Raw genomic sequence first — 15,235 nt, 5'->3', positions numbered from 1 at the left:
AAACACTTACATTTAACTCTATTATCCACAGTAACGTTACAAATAAGAGGTCAAAGGTGACAAACAAACAGAAAGTCCTCCGGACATCAGATATGCCTTTCTTCTCCCTTCCTTCATAGGACTCAATCCTGGCCATGAGGTGTGCAGGGTTGATGGAATGAACGTCGCGCAAGGAAGCGTGAGAGCTCTGGCTCCCGGTGAGGGCGTTCTCCATGTCTTCTTGCAGGGGGTTCATCCTGGAGGCGGGTTAAGGGAGCCTCTCTCCAACTTCACCATCCCTGGAGAGAAGACAGCTTTGTGTGAAATCAGAGCTCACCTAAAACCACCATGCCACCCCACCTCCGCACAACTGTTTCTCTAGCTGAGTGACAGTGTCGTCACTGAAGGCACCTGTGTCCTGATGAAGACATAAAGCCAAAGGGAAATGAGACGTGCCTCTTGATGCTCTCAATATTACAAACGAGCTGGTACAGACATGACTGGCAGCAGAGAAGAATGCAAGTGTGCCCCACTAAAGAGGGAAGACAGGATGCTGACCACACGAGGAAGGGGTAACTGAGAACCTGGAGCAAGCCGGTTCCCGTGCGTTTCCAGGGAGAAAACCTCTCCAAGTGTGTGTCATTACTCAGGAAAACATTTCCCGAAAGCTCCCCAGAGAGCGTGTGACTAGGACGTGAAAACTAGACACAGAAAACATGGTCTCCTGAAGAGGAACTGCTTTCCACCAAAAGTATCTAATAAACTGATCTTAGCGTTTCCCCATTACGTCTTAATGAATAAGCATGTGTCAGGCCCCTTCTTGGAAAAGTACCCACACCCCCAAAGTTCATCAGCATTACGCAAACACCTCTGCTAATGACCCAAGTTACAGCTCTATCTAGAGATCCAAGACCCCCTCTCCCCAAGGCTAGGATGTGCTTCTATGCTAAAAGTGAAAGATTACTAACCTAAATGATCTGACCTCCTCAAGAAGGAGGCAAAATCATGAAACAGTATGGTGGACGGTATTGCTGTGTTCCTTCTACAGCACCTCTCTCCGTAGGGGGACACTAGACACCTGGCTCTACTGACCTCATGTGCGTTTCCCCGGGCCAATTTTACCCGCTTCTGTCCACACGTAAGAACCCTGCACTGGTTCTCCTTTCCTTCTGCCACAGTGACTGGCAATGTCCAGATAAGGAAGCACATTTTCAAGGCGGGTAAAACGGAAGTTGAAAACAGACTGCTGACATCTCCCAGAGGCATCATGGTCCTGCTCGGTCCTACTCACAGTCCAGAACAGTGTCACTACACATGGTCCTCATTTCTTTCCCTTCCCATATTCCAGGAACAAAAGTCCCTTCCACATTTTCATATGATAAAATGACATAACATTTTCCAAAGCAGTTTGGTTATACGAACTAAGATGCTTCAAGATATTCATACCTACTGGTCCGGTAACCCCAGGCCAACACAAAAACTGATCTATGTCACTAGAGGTTGGGTTAGTGATGTTAGTGATTACCCGTGAGCAAGAGAGAGGGAACAGAGACTAGAGCTCACAAGTTTGGTCAAATTCCATTTCTTGGCCTGAGTAGAGCTACCATGGCTGTGCTCCCTTAGTGATAATTTACTGATGTAGGGTAGTCGTTTCAATGGGGCACTGACTTGCAAATATTCAAAATGCTGTATGCTTACGTACATGTACGCACATATGAATGGTGTGTGTGTGCCTATTAGGTAGACTTTATCATTATATATGTATAATAGTCCCAATGAGAAAACAATCTAAATATCTAACAAAAAGGGAATAATGAGATACATCATAGTATAACCACAGTATAGTCATTAAATAAGGTACTCCAAACTTAGAAAAATGATTATGTTATAATAGTAACTAGACTAAAATCTCAACATCAAATGGAACACAGGCACAGACAGCATTTTCACAACTTTGTAAAATAAAACCAAATTTTTAAAAGAATGTACCTATGAAACATATCAAATGCTAATACTGATTATCTCTGCCTGGTGATATATTTCGCCCCTTTTATCTTTTCCATGTTTTTGTATTTCCTATTTTGCACATATTGTGTCTACAACACAGGGACTAAATTAAAACATCATTGTGGTAGAGTCCTAGACAGATGTCCCAGGACTCTATGAGGCTCTTCCCTCTCTTTCACACATCTGGGTGACAGGAGATAACAGCCTATTGAGCATTCTGAAAAGCTCAGTAGGAGTCCACTTCAGTGCTTTGTAAAATAAAATACAAAATTCCAAAAGTTCAAAGTATTCTACACAATTTCTTTCTCAATGAGACCAACACCATCCTAAGGGAAGGGATTCCAATGGCATATTCCCCTGTCCAGTTGTTTTTAAAATAAAGCTTGCAAAACACTAACTTTATTCTGCCAGACTTCTAACAGTTAATTCTGGAACAGTAAGTAAAAAGGAATGTAACTATGTTTTCTGTGATAAAACACACACAAAATTCAAAAAGATACCAGAGACGCTCTCTAAATCTGAACCTGGATAAATAGAGACATATTTCTGTGGCAACACATTCTACAGCAAGAAAAAGGAACCCAAGTAGTTTTTAAACTGATCTAATATTATTCTATTAGCAAGTATATTTAAAAATTAATTTAACCATTTTTTAAAATTTTTTATGATTTTTTTTTGAGAGAGAGCAAGAGCATGGGTGCACAGGAGAGGGGCAGAGGGAGAGGGAGAGAGGGGGAGAGAGGGGGAGAGAGGGGGGAGAGAGAGAGAGAGAGAGAGAGAGAGAGAGAGAGAGAGAGAGAGAATCTTAAGCGGGCTTCACACTCTGCACAGAGCCCCACGTGGGGCTTGATCCCATGACCTTGGGATCATGACCTGAGTCGAAATCAAGAGTTGGATTGACTGAGCCACCCAGGCACCCTTAAAAATTAATTTAAACTCTTAAATCTACTAAACTGTATGGACGATTCAACAAATTCACAATTCAAACTCAGGGCTGTTTTTAGGAAGAAAATCGCTTTTCTCAGGCTCATGCATTCCTCCTTCCCTGAGCCCACTCCTCATGAATACAAAGGGATCCCAAAGCAAAACATCACTCCTAGAAATCTGAGGCTATTTCAAACTAAAATCTGACATCATTCAACGGCATACACCTTCCCTGAGAAACGAGGATCATTCCGTTATCTTTCAGATGCATACACAGAACTGCTAAGTAGCTAGAATCTACAGATACTTGCACACCTTTAGCAATAGTTACCCAAAGCACAGATTGTTGTGAGCAGAAAGAGAGAGAGAGAGCTTCCTTATAAGGCGTAAAAGAGGACACCACACAAAGCCCCTTTCTACTCTACAATGACAGGGCTTCATCCTAACCCTGTCCTTCCAAAAGGTTCAAGTATGAAACCTTACAGAAGACGTCACTGAAATGCTCTCCACATTCTAATCCCCAGGCAGGTCAAGTACATCTCCTCCAGGTCCCCCTAGGGCCGTGGATATTATGTCACTTCTGAAATTGCTTACCACAATGTGCCTTAATTATCCACTCGCCTGTCTCTCCTGCTAGTCAGTGTGTTCTGTGAAGGCCTTGAATTTGATTTGCACATCCCTGTGCCCCAAGGACTACCCCAGTACACGGGACATGGCAAGAACAAAACAAACGTCGACTAAGTAAATTCTACCACCTCACACAGAGACCCGCAGAGCCGGCTTTCACATTCTCTGCACTGGAGAGGCCACAACTGTTTTTTCCAAGGAAGAGCTTGGATAGTCTCCCAGGTATAATTTTGGAAGCACTAAATATTCAGTTCTTGGTACTGAGAGCCTCTCTGGGGTTGGTTTAAGGAAAGCTAAGCCTCTCTAAGGAGGGGGGTAAGTACCGAAGAGCTGTATACACAGGAACCTAAATCTGCAACGCAAGATTTATTCCAACCATGGGGAACATATGGGGGATGAGGGTGGAGAACTACAAAGAAAAGAAAAGAAAAACATCCCCTTATCTTTTTCTGGCATTTGCATGAGGAGATGAGAATCTTTTTGTTCTTTCAGTTTTTGAAAATAAGATTCACGTCTTCGTGAATCTCACATGAATCGCTGTCCTCCTCTGTACTGTAATAATAGCCAGCCATTTCTACATTATGCTACATTAACAAGGTGCTCCAAAGTTCAGGGGCATAACACGATCTATATTTATTCTCAAGCTCACAGGTCTACAGGTTGCCTGAAGTTCAGCTGATCTCGTGGGGGCTCAGCTGGGCAACTCTGCTTCTAGGGGCAGCACAACTTGGCTTCAAATCGTGTTGGATGCAGGTCAGCTCTCTGTCTGTCTTCCTCCTCAGACCAGGGCTATCTGGGTCACGTGCTTTTCACAGCAACTGGCAACAGCACACGAGACAAGGGAGACCATGTAAATACATTTAAAATCTCTGTATATAGCACGTCTGCTCATATTCTATCGGCCAAAATCTTCTCTCAAGGCCATGCCCAAAGGCAGTAGAGCTGGGATGTACACTCTGCTCAGAGAGGAGAAGGCAAGTGAACATTTGCTGGTTAATATTCCAGCCTGGCACAGCTACCAGTGCTCTAAACCAGGGGTTGGCAAACTGTAGCCTAGAGGTCAACTATGGCTTGCTACCTGTTTCTGAGTATCAGGTTTTAACAGAACACCACCACATCCATTCTGAGGGTCTGTGGATGCTTTCACACTAGGACGACAGAGGTGAACTATCACAACAGAAACCATATTTACTTTCTGCATTTTTCCAGAAAAAGGGATGACTGCTTTCATCAGCTTCACAAAGGAGACCCAGGCGAGATCTGGAGTGATTCAGGCTAGCAACCGCAGGCTAACTGATGAATATGAATCCTTCCAATGCATGCTCTGATTGTGTGGTTAGCAAAAACCTGCAGTTCATTTACCTGAGGGCCACTTCAAATGGCATGAACATGCTGCTCGTGGACTTAATTCTCTTTCCTTAACTCCACACTACTAAAATTGGAGAAAAATTCTGTCTCATCTATGCTGGTAGCTTCTTAAACGAGGATATCCTTCCCACGTGGAAAAAAACAAAAACAAAACAAAAAGAACTGAGATCCTTTCTGCTTCCAAGAAGAATTGCTTACATTTTGGGTTTCTTCCACCGCACTGGTCCCCAGGCTGGGTGCAAAGCTGAGCCAAAGCTTCAACTCCATCTGCTTGAGCACAGAATCGATACTCTCCAGACGTTAAACAGCGGCTGCTCTGAGCACTAGTCATCACTGCTGGCCTCATACAAAAGTCCCAGAGTTTCTTGCACCTTCCTAGAGAGAGCCTCTGGGCACCAGCTGGGGGCATCAAACCACACCTTTCATCCCCAACACCCAGCCTTCTTCTCTTACTACTTACGGCTACAGTCAGGACACTTTATGTTCTCCTCCAAGAGAGTGCCAGAATAACAGACACTGAAATCATTTAATTCAGAATGACTTTAGGTCGTCATCTTAACCAAAGGCCTAGGGAGCAGAACTGGCTTATCGACATGTTTTGCTTGGTCTGGCACAGTGTTTCTCAAGATTTTGAACTAACTGTCAACATTTTAAATAATGAAGTTTCATATAAAACTCCAGACTTCCAGCTTCTCTTGAAAAGTTAAAAGCAGAATCAGGAGGCCTGCATTTCCTTACCACGGCAGTAAGGCTGATGACCTCTTTAGACGTAATACGCACTTTCCACTCGGCCTCAGTTTTGACCTAGCTCGGAGGGGTTTAAGTTTGCCAGTCTGATTGATTTCCACTCCCTTGTTTCACAGGCAAAGAGACATATTAGTGCATGATGAAGACTGTGTCTCATCATGTTGTTTCAAAGCTTTCTTCATCTTTGTTGACCAAATTATTCTTGCCTGTAAAACAAATGTATGCTTAAACTTGAAAAAAAAAAAAAAAAAGAAATAAGAATCTGAGGCCTACATGGATTACAGGGATGTGCCCATCTAAAAGAGATTTTAAGATATATTTTAGGATTAAAGCTCAAATCTTTTACTTCTTTCCTCTCCATCACTACCAAGAGGAAACAGGAGGGACATCTGTAGGTGTTTAAATGGGCCTTGGATGCAGGCATTGAATTTGAGCTTCCCCAAAGACCCGGGCTGCCTCAGCTGGGCCCGCTCTACCCTAAGACCAGGTTTCTATGGGAGCAGGTAGCAGACTGAGCTGACTATCCTCTTGCGAGGCGCATATGTTAGACCTAGTTTATGATGGTAAAAGTCCTATCTAGAGCTTGCAGGTTCCAAGATGAAACAGCTAGAACTGGGGAATGGGAATACTGAGCGGATAACCTGACATTTACAAACATGCCTTGCCAATAAGAGAAAGAGGCATGGTAACTAAGAAACCTAGAGACTTTAAAGAATAAATATGCACAGAAAGCGAGGATGTGGGAAGGAAGCTAAAGCTAATTTGGGGCATTAAAAAACATAGTAAAGCAATCTTCATATTTTTTTTATTTTAAGTTTATTTACTTATTTTGAGAAAGAGAGCATGTATGTGCATTGAGTAGGGGAGAGACAGAGAGAGAGAGAGAGAGAGAGAGAGAGAGAGAGAGAGAGAATCCCGCACTGTCAGCACAGAGCCCCACGCGGGGCTCTATCCCACGAACCATGAGATGATGACCTGAGCCGCCATCAAGTGTTGGACGCTTAACCAACTGAGCCACTGATGCACACCATGGCCTTCATATTTTAAAGTTATCAATATGGGGGGAGGAAAGTTCTGCCATGCCTAAAAATGTCATGTCAAATTCAATCAATGATTAACTTTTCATAAAATACAGCTTTCTACTTAATGCTTGCTTACATGAAGCTGCTTGTATTTTTTAAAACTTTCAAAGTTGTTTGTAGGTAAGATGTTCTAAACGAAGAAACAAGTATGATTCCCCGTCCTGTACTTCTTGGTGCTGTTGATGCTGTGACATATGCCAACCTTACCCTGAAAGTAAAGACCTGGGAGAACGCTGACGGAAGTGGCTTGAGAAAGACTGGCAGGGGGCAAGGTTAAGGAGCTGACACCATTGTACAACCCTGCAGCTTCCTGAGCAGGAGAACTGGCGTTACGAAACACTACAAGAAGTTTAACTTATGAGCAGACTAACCACTACCATTATGTTCACATTTCCAAACAGTCTTGGCTTACTTTACGCCACGTATTTTCCAAACGAAATACAACGTTGAGAAAAATACTTCTACAATCTAGGCTATAGGACTGAATTTTATTTTCTTGCTTCAAGTTTTTATTTAAATTCTAGTTAGCTAACATATAGCACAATAATTGTTTCAGGAGAAAAAATTTGTGATTTATCACTTATATACAACACCCAGTGCTCATCCCGACAAGTGCCCTCCTTAATGCCCATCATCACCCATTTGGCCCATCCCTCCACCCACCTCCCCTCCTTCAACCCTCAGTTTGTTCTCTATAGTCATTAAAGAAAAATGAAATCTTGCCATTTGCAACGATGTGGATGGAGCTAAAGAGTGCCACGCTAAGCAAAATAAGTCAGAGAAAGACAAATACCATATGATTTCACTCACATGTGGAATTTAAGATACAAAACAGATGAATACCGGATTGGATTTTATAACACCTACATAGCATATTCAAGTTAGCAGTTTAAACAAGAGGAAATTCCTGGATAGAGAGAAACAATTGGAGATTGCTAGATAGAGAAATCTGGGGGGGGGGGGGGGAGATCAGTTATTTCAAAGTAATAGTGAAAAATTTTTATGGAGAATTAAATAAAACCCTCCAACTGTTTGGTATTACTTCAAATAAAAACAAATCTTTCCTGAGTCAAGGAGTCAAATTTTGCCAGTAGATACCTATTAATTTGACAACTGAGTGGAATATTTAAAAAAGAGAAAGAAAAAAATTATGTGCATGTATGAAATTCTGCAAGGCTTTTTATAGACTTCCCCATATCATCAGGACTACAATGGGGGAAAGTGGGGGAGAATTTTGAAACAATTAAAATAATACTGCTCTCTGAGAGTTAAACTACACATTTAACACACAATGAATCAGAGCGGATGTACTGTGTCCCTCAAGAAGCCAAAGGACTCGCAGTCCAAGATAGGAGAGTGCTGACGGGACTTATCATCAGCTAGGCTATAAGGAGGGGAAGAGGAAATGTGCCCTTCAGAAAGGAGATGGGTCAGTCCAGAAAACACAGGGAGAAGAGTGTCACAAACGAATGGTGGCTGTACCCAACCCGGCATCTTCAAGAGGGAGTGCCTTGCCTGGTGGATTTTAAGTATCTCCAGTCCAGCAGCCAGATTATTCCTCTGATTAATACGATGGCTAAGGATATCATTAGTCCCTTTTGTCACTGACAATTTAATAATTCCCTGCATGCTTCCCACCACCTTTTAAACATTCTGTTTCTTACTAAAATATCATAGTTTGAGTTGGGAGACAGTAAGACTGGTCAGCTTGAAACAAACTCAGTCTACACAGCACTTACAGTGTTCACTGCAGGTTTTAAGATGTGAGTTGACCCATGTGAGACAGAGCCACTCTCCACTGGGCTCTCTGTAAACAGATGGGGACAAATCAGGTCTCCCGGTCAATAAGAAAGAGGGCTGGACTCTAACACTAACAAAGTCAATGTGATGCCACTATGAAGCTGTTTGGGAGATGGATGTCTAGCTGTCTCCTGATGACCCTCAAAAGCACTGCTTTCTGGAAACATCTAGAGATACCATTCAGACACCACCTTAGTGATGGGTTAGTCATCTTTAAAATATTAGCATATTCTGTGTATAATATGCAAGAGGTGACATTTTAAAAAAGAAGTATAGAAAGCTGTGCCTTTACTGAAGTATTCTTCCAATATCTCTTTAATTTTTAAAAAAAAAAATTTAATGTTTATTTATTTTTGAGAGACAGAGCATGTGCGAGGGAGGGGCAGAGAGAAAGGAAGACAGAATGTGAAGCAGGCTCCAGGCTCTGAGCTGTCAGCACAGAGCCCGACATGGGGCTCAAACCCATGAACTGTGAGATTATGACCTGAGTTGAAGTCGGCACTTAACCAATTGAGCCACCCAGGCGTCTCCTCTTCCAATATCTCTTTGTAAGCTTACATGCAATTACCAATAATTTTCTGTAAGTGAATTATTAAGAGCACCAGTTATCAGGCTCCAAACAGATATAGAATAACTGAACTTGCCTCTGCAATGCTAATACAGTATTTGCTTATTTTAAAATCTGACTTACAAGTATTTGAGTATGATTACTAATTCATAACCAAAAAAAAAAGCAGGGAGGTTCTTAGTAAGTATATAATATCTTCAAAAACTCAAGATTCATAATTAAGCTCTAAAAATTCTGCCATATATCCTCTTAACTAAGCAAGTATAGCTAATGCTTGTATTTCTAAAAATTGAGAAGTGTAATACATTTGAAATCAGGTTTAAGATTTACCACTCAGTATCAATAATGTATGCCTTACCAGAAAGAACAGAGATAACAAATGCATCTTAAAAACAAAGAAAATGTAAAAGCTAAGTAAACGATAGATTATGATCAAAATGGAAGGTGTGACAGTTTATTTTTTTAAAAATCCTATTTGGTATCTTAAAGATATACATACGGATGCTGATTATTCAAATACATAATAAAGTTTTTTAAAGACAGATAATTCTTTTTGTAACCTTTCAATCACAGACTATATACTATTTTGAGCATATTTTGATACGCTTACAACATTTAGCATAAAACTATACTAGTAAAAATATCTAATTCAGTAAGTCTTGCAATTAGGAACTGTCTACAGAAAAACAATGCATAATAGACACTCATAACATAGCAGTACTTTCTAAAATAACTACTGAGATAAATATATTTAATTTTTTTTAAATAGTATTTTTAAAATGACAGTAAGACCTTAGGAAAATGTTCACAGGGAGATGTTTATAAAAGAACTCTAAAAATGTTCTATTAAAGATGCATTTAGATAAGAACATGTCAAACTCTCTGATATTCAGTGTAAATTTCCATTTTTCTCCTCTCCTATATCAGGGATGAGAAATGCATACACTAGAAGTAACACATCTTACTCTGAAAAACAATAAATTATGTTGTATAATTAAAAAAATAATGACAGTAAAAACAGTGGAAAGGTGTCATAGTCGTGCTTATCATCAAATTCATTTCCTTAAAGTGCTTTAATTCCTTTTTAAATAAAGAATAAGATTTTTAAAATGAGGCATTTAAATTATAACGTTACAAAAACTAAGTATCCCACAGGGAAAAACATTAAAAAGGAAAAAAGAAAAACAGTGAACACAATTAATAAATAAATCTGAAAGGAGAATGATAAATGTTCCACGCTGGGGGATGGGTATAATGTGATTCATTACACTAAACTCTCTACTTTTGTACATGGGTAAACGTTTCCATAAGTTTAAGATATATAAATAAGCCTAAGAAATGGGCAAACAAGCAAACCTAGATTGCAGAGGGGGCGATTAAGAAAGGAATACAAGTAACACTATTAGGAGAGGTGGTTTTTCAAACAGTAAGTGACACTTCACACTCATTGTGTTTGAAAAGCATAAATACTTTGGAAATATTACATCGAGAAGATGTAGATGGGCTGACTAGAATGAATCAACCAGAATGAACCCAAAAGGAAAAGTGAAAAAGTTGACAAAGAATTACCTGGCAAAAGAACTAGAGTCAGACAGTTTGATTGGTATTTCAAAATTGGGGGAAAAAAATAAAATTTTACAAACTTTAAATGTTATGTTATGTTCCATAACATTAAAACAAAGAAACAAAGAAAGTGAGGTTACCCTTAAAGCTAGAATAATCCAACATTATCTGACCAAGAACATACAGGGACAAAGAATACAACACAAGTATGAACTAATCCTATCTATTGACGTTATTATATATTATATAACACTGCATATACCACATATTAACCTAATAGCAAAATGAGTCATTTCCGTAGCGCAGACTGAGTTAGGCACAGTGCTGAGTTATTAACGTACATTAGACTCCTTTAAACCTCGCGAGTGCTCCCATGAGTAGATCTTCTGTATTCAAATGTTCCTGAAACATCACATAAATAAGTAAAAACTCATATAAATAAAAACTAAACCTAATAAGAAGGCAGATTATCTCTGTTCACTCATTAAAATGTTTCTTTGCATTTCAAAAACATTCATAAACACAACCTATAATTCATTTGGGCCAAAAAGCTTTGAAATTATGTACATTTTGACTGGTTTTCAATTTGGGGGGGGGGGGACTGGCATAACTTCAAACTTTGTGAGACTCTTCATCTCCATCTAGACATCTACTGTCTTCCGCTTTCCTTAAAATGTGGTTCTCTCAAGTCTCTTATTCTCCAAGTTTTAAAAGAGACATAAGGAAATACATTAGTGATAGAAGAAAGACAACAGTGTAAACGAAGAAAAAGCGACAACTGATAATCAGCATCAGGAGACACAGAACAGGGGCAGACAAGAGAGGACTGTGTGCCCATCTTCAGGGGCCATATGTATGCCACACTACTGATTTATCAGGAGAAGTCAGAAATCTGAACTGTAATAGGAAATTGACCACGTACCAAGTATTAGTTCAATTAAACAAATAATAAAACTACTAAAGATCAAGGAAAACTCATTACCTATAAACTATCTGCCCAGAACTTTCCTAAGTTTTTCTGCAAAAAATATCTACAGATGATAAAGATGCCATCGAAATTCAGCTGCGACAGACCAGAACTACTAGTCATTTTAGCTCATGGAGAAAGAAACCTACACATCAAAATATACTGAGGGTTCCACTTAAAAGTTAATGAAACAGAGGCGTCTGGGTGGCCCAGTGGGTTAAGCGACTCTTGATTTAGGCTCAGGTCATGATCTCACAGTTTGTGGGTTTGAGTACCACTCTGTCAGCATAGAGACTGCTTGGGATTCTCTCCCTCACTCTCTGCCCCTACCCTGCTTGTGCACACACGTGCACACACAGTCTTCCTCTCTCTCTCAAAAAAATAAGCATTTAGAAAATAAATAAAAGTTAATGAAACAAAGCCATCTTCCTGGGTTATGTAGTAGAAGAAACTGCAGGTGAATAACATGATTTTAGGATGAGGAATCTGTAAGAATAAAGAGAAACAGATCTCAACACATAAAAATAAAAAGCTTCCCTATCTTAAACACATTAGAAGTAAAACTTACGTGATAAAGACACAATGAAGACCTTACAATTCAATTAGAAAAATGGGCAAAGAAAGACAAGGCACACAAGGAAAAGAAATTTCTTTTGAATAAAAAAGAACTCTCATCCAACACCTGTAAATTTTTTAGAAAAGCAAATTAAATTCATGAGATCATTTATTAAATAGTTTCCGGGGACCTTCAGGTAGACCTCAAACTCCTTAATCTTGCCTAACCTAACACGTGGCCTACTTCTGCCTCCCTCTCCAGAACAACTTCAGGCCGAAAATCACAAGCACTTCCCTAAAGGAATCACATTCTCAGGCACCTCTACTTGTAATTTTCCCTCTACCTGGACTGCTCCTCTCCCTACCTCTCTGGCTTACTCATCCAGTAAGCCTTATCTCAAAGGCCATTTCCTCCAGAAGGCTTTGGCTTTCTCCCACTCTTCCATACCTTTCTCCCCTGAGCAGAGAACAGCATAGACCTCTATAATGACATTTATTATGCTGCAGCAAGACTATTTTTGCTCTTTTTTTTTTTTTTTTTTTTTTTTTTAAAGCAACAGCTTGCTTACAATGTTGGGATTCACCTATTTACCAATTCCTTCATTCTGGACAGTGAGAGTGGGGAGAAACTAAAGAGAAAGAGACAGATGAAAAGAAAGAAGGAAGGAAGGAAGGAAGGGAGGGAGGGGAAAAAAGGAAGAAAGGAAGGAAGGAAGAGGGGAAGGAAAGAAGAAAATGTAAAATTGCATTGAAAACATTAAAATAAATTTAACAAAATATATGCAATAAATTTAAGGAATAAATTTAGCAAAACATATGCAAGATCCCAGCACTGAAAACTGTAACACACTGCAGAGAGAAGAAATAAAGACGAAAATAAATGGAGAAATATACAGCATTTATGGATTGGAAGAATTCAGTGGTAACATTTTAATTCCTCCCAAACTGATCTACAGAGTCAGCTTAATTCCAATAATAACCCCACCAAGGTTTTTATGGTAGAAATTGATACGTTATTTCTAAAATGTATATAGAAATGCAAAGAAATGAGAATATCCAAAGCAATCTTGAGGAAGAACAACAAAATTGGAAGACTCCTCCTACCTAACTTAAAGATCATCTATAATGCTTCAGGAATGAAAACAGTGTGGTACTAATATACAGATCAACAAATAGATCAACAGAAGATAACAGACAGCCTAGAAATAGAGCTGCACTTATTTGATCATTTGACTTTTGACAAAGATGTCAGAGCAATCTAATGGTGGAAAGAAAGTCTGTGTTCAACAAATGCTGCTGGGACAACCAGACATCAAAACTGAAAAACAAACAAACAAACAAAAACAAACCTTGAACCCTAACACCAGACAAAAATTAAGAATGTGAAGTAGAATATTTTTACAACCTATTTGTAGGCAAAGATTTCTTAGAGAAGACACACACAAAAAAACCATAATCATTATTAAAAAACTATATTTGGCTGTCTTGAGGGGTTCCCACTGGTCAATGTGGGACAACTTGAACATGAAAACAAGTAATGACATTATTAACTTTACAGAAAAATGTATCAGATAAAAAAAAAAAGGGAAGAAAAGGGACAGCTAGGTGGCTCAGTCAGTTAAGCATCCAACTTCAGCTCAGGTCATGATTTCATGGTCCATGAGTTCAAGCCCCACATCGGGCTCTATGCTGACTGCTCAGAGCCTGGAGCCTGCTTGGGATTCTGTCTCCCTCTCTCTCTGTCCCTCCCAGCTTGCACTCTGTCTCTCTCTCTCTCAAAAATAAACATTAAAATTTTTTTTAAAAAAGGAAGAAAAGATAATAAAATGAGAAAAATCAATAATCTGTAACCCTTAGTTGGAATAACAGAATCATGTCAGAATCTTCAATGAATGCTAAAAATTATTATGAAGCTGTTGAGAAATAGGATCTTCACAGTCTCAAAGTATTATCCCTCAGATTATTTAATAATTCCATTGGGAATAATACACCTTTATAGTGAAGAGATCTAGCAGCCACCGTCTGTACCAAGTAATGAGGCGGCATCACCAATACTGGAATAAGCAGACATTATATATCTTCTGACATGAAGTAGGAGGAAGTACGTAACACCAATCATCTGTTATGATACACCCTCACCAAAAATGTTTCACCTGATTTCAGTCATAAAGAAACACCCAGACAAACACAGCATTTGGAACGTTCTCCAAGACAGGTACTGTGGACTGTTCAAAGAAGTCAATGTGGTTAAAAACAAAATAAAGAACAGAAAAAAGGAAAAGTGCTGTGGATACTCTTCAAACTTAAAAAAAGCATAAAGAGACACAACCATCAAATGCAATGCATGAGCCTAGACTGAAATTGAATTTGAAAAAAAAAAAAAAAGGAAGAGAAGTTACAGAAGACAATTGGGGAATTGATTATAGCTTAGTATTCTGGTTATGTAGGAGAATGGCCCTATTCTTAGGAAATGCATGACGAAGTCCTGAGTAGTTAAGTGTCGTGAAGTACACAGCTTAACTTACAAATAGTTTAGAAAAACTAAGGACTTTTTTTGAAAGATGTTTTGTAATAAAGTTGCTCTATTTATCTACCCACCCATCCAGCATCTATAAACATACATATGATACAAATATATTTACATGTAATGTATATACAGTATGCATATGCGTATGTAGCATATAAAGATATTAAAGAGAGCGCAGGCAAATTTTCATTGCAAAAAAATCATTAAATTGACTTTGCTACAGTGGGGGCTACCTTTTTTGAGGACAGAGGAACCAGAATCATCCTAGAAAACGGCTTAAACCAGTTTTTCTATAACGCAGAATGCACTTCGATTTTATACACATTTGCATAATAATTCTGTACGTGACAGTTTGAGACACAGTGACAGACTAAAAGGAAAACCTCTATAAGTGCTCAGGACCCCCAAATCATTTTACCCATTATATAATAACTATCAAATTATCCCCACACAAATGAAAACTCGCTGAAGACTTCTAAAGTGCTTGTGACTGTAGACAGGAGTCACTCTGTCTGAACTTT

The 15,235-nt window shown here is 39.2% G+C and overlaps 1 protein-coding gene across 4 annotated transcripts in view; it reads right to left on the bottom strand.

The window, feature by feature from the left end:
* Nucleotides 1-15,235, bottom strand: part of LOC131509559 (STARD3 N-terminal-like protein) — a 55,630-nt gene that overhangs the window by 28,314 nt on the left and 12,081 nt on the right. For 2 of the 4 annotated variants that reach the window (XM_058725438.1, XM_058725439.1), the window contains 2 exons: nucleotides 5,644-5,858; nucleotides 11-278 (listed from right to left, as the gene is read on the bottom strand). In XM_058725438.1, coding sequence (XP_058581421.1) covers nucleotides 11-235 — 225 coding nt within the window. In that variant the 5' untranslated portion in view covers nucleotides 236-278; nucleotides 5,644-5,858. The remainder of the gene's footprint in view (nucleotides 1-10; nucleotides 279-5,643; nucleotides 5,859-15,235) is intronic. The other 2 variants (XM_058725437.1, XM_058725436.1) reach the window with 1 other exon arrangement.

This window comes from Neofelis nebulosa, chromosome 4, assembly GCF_028018385.1.
Source record: "Neofelis nebulosa isolate mNeoNeb1 chromosome 4, mNeoNeb1.pri, whole genome shotgun sequence".
NCBI lineage: Eukaryota > Metazoa > Chordata > Mammalia > Carnivora > Felidae > Neofelis > Neofelis nebulosa.
Note: the sequence above shows the minus strand (reverse complement) of the source record. Positions and strands in the feature narration are given on the sequence as shown.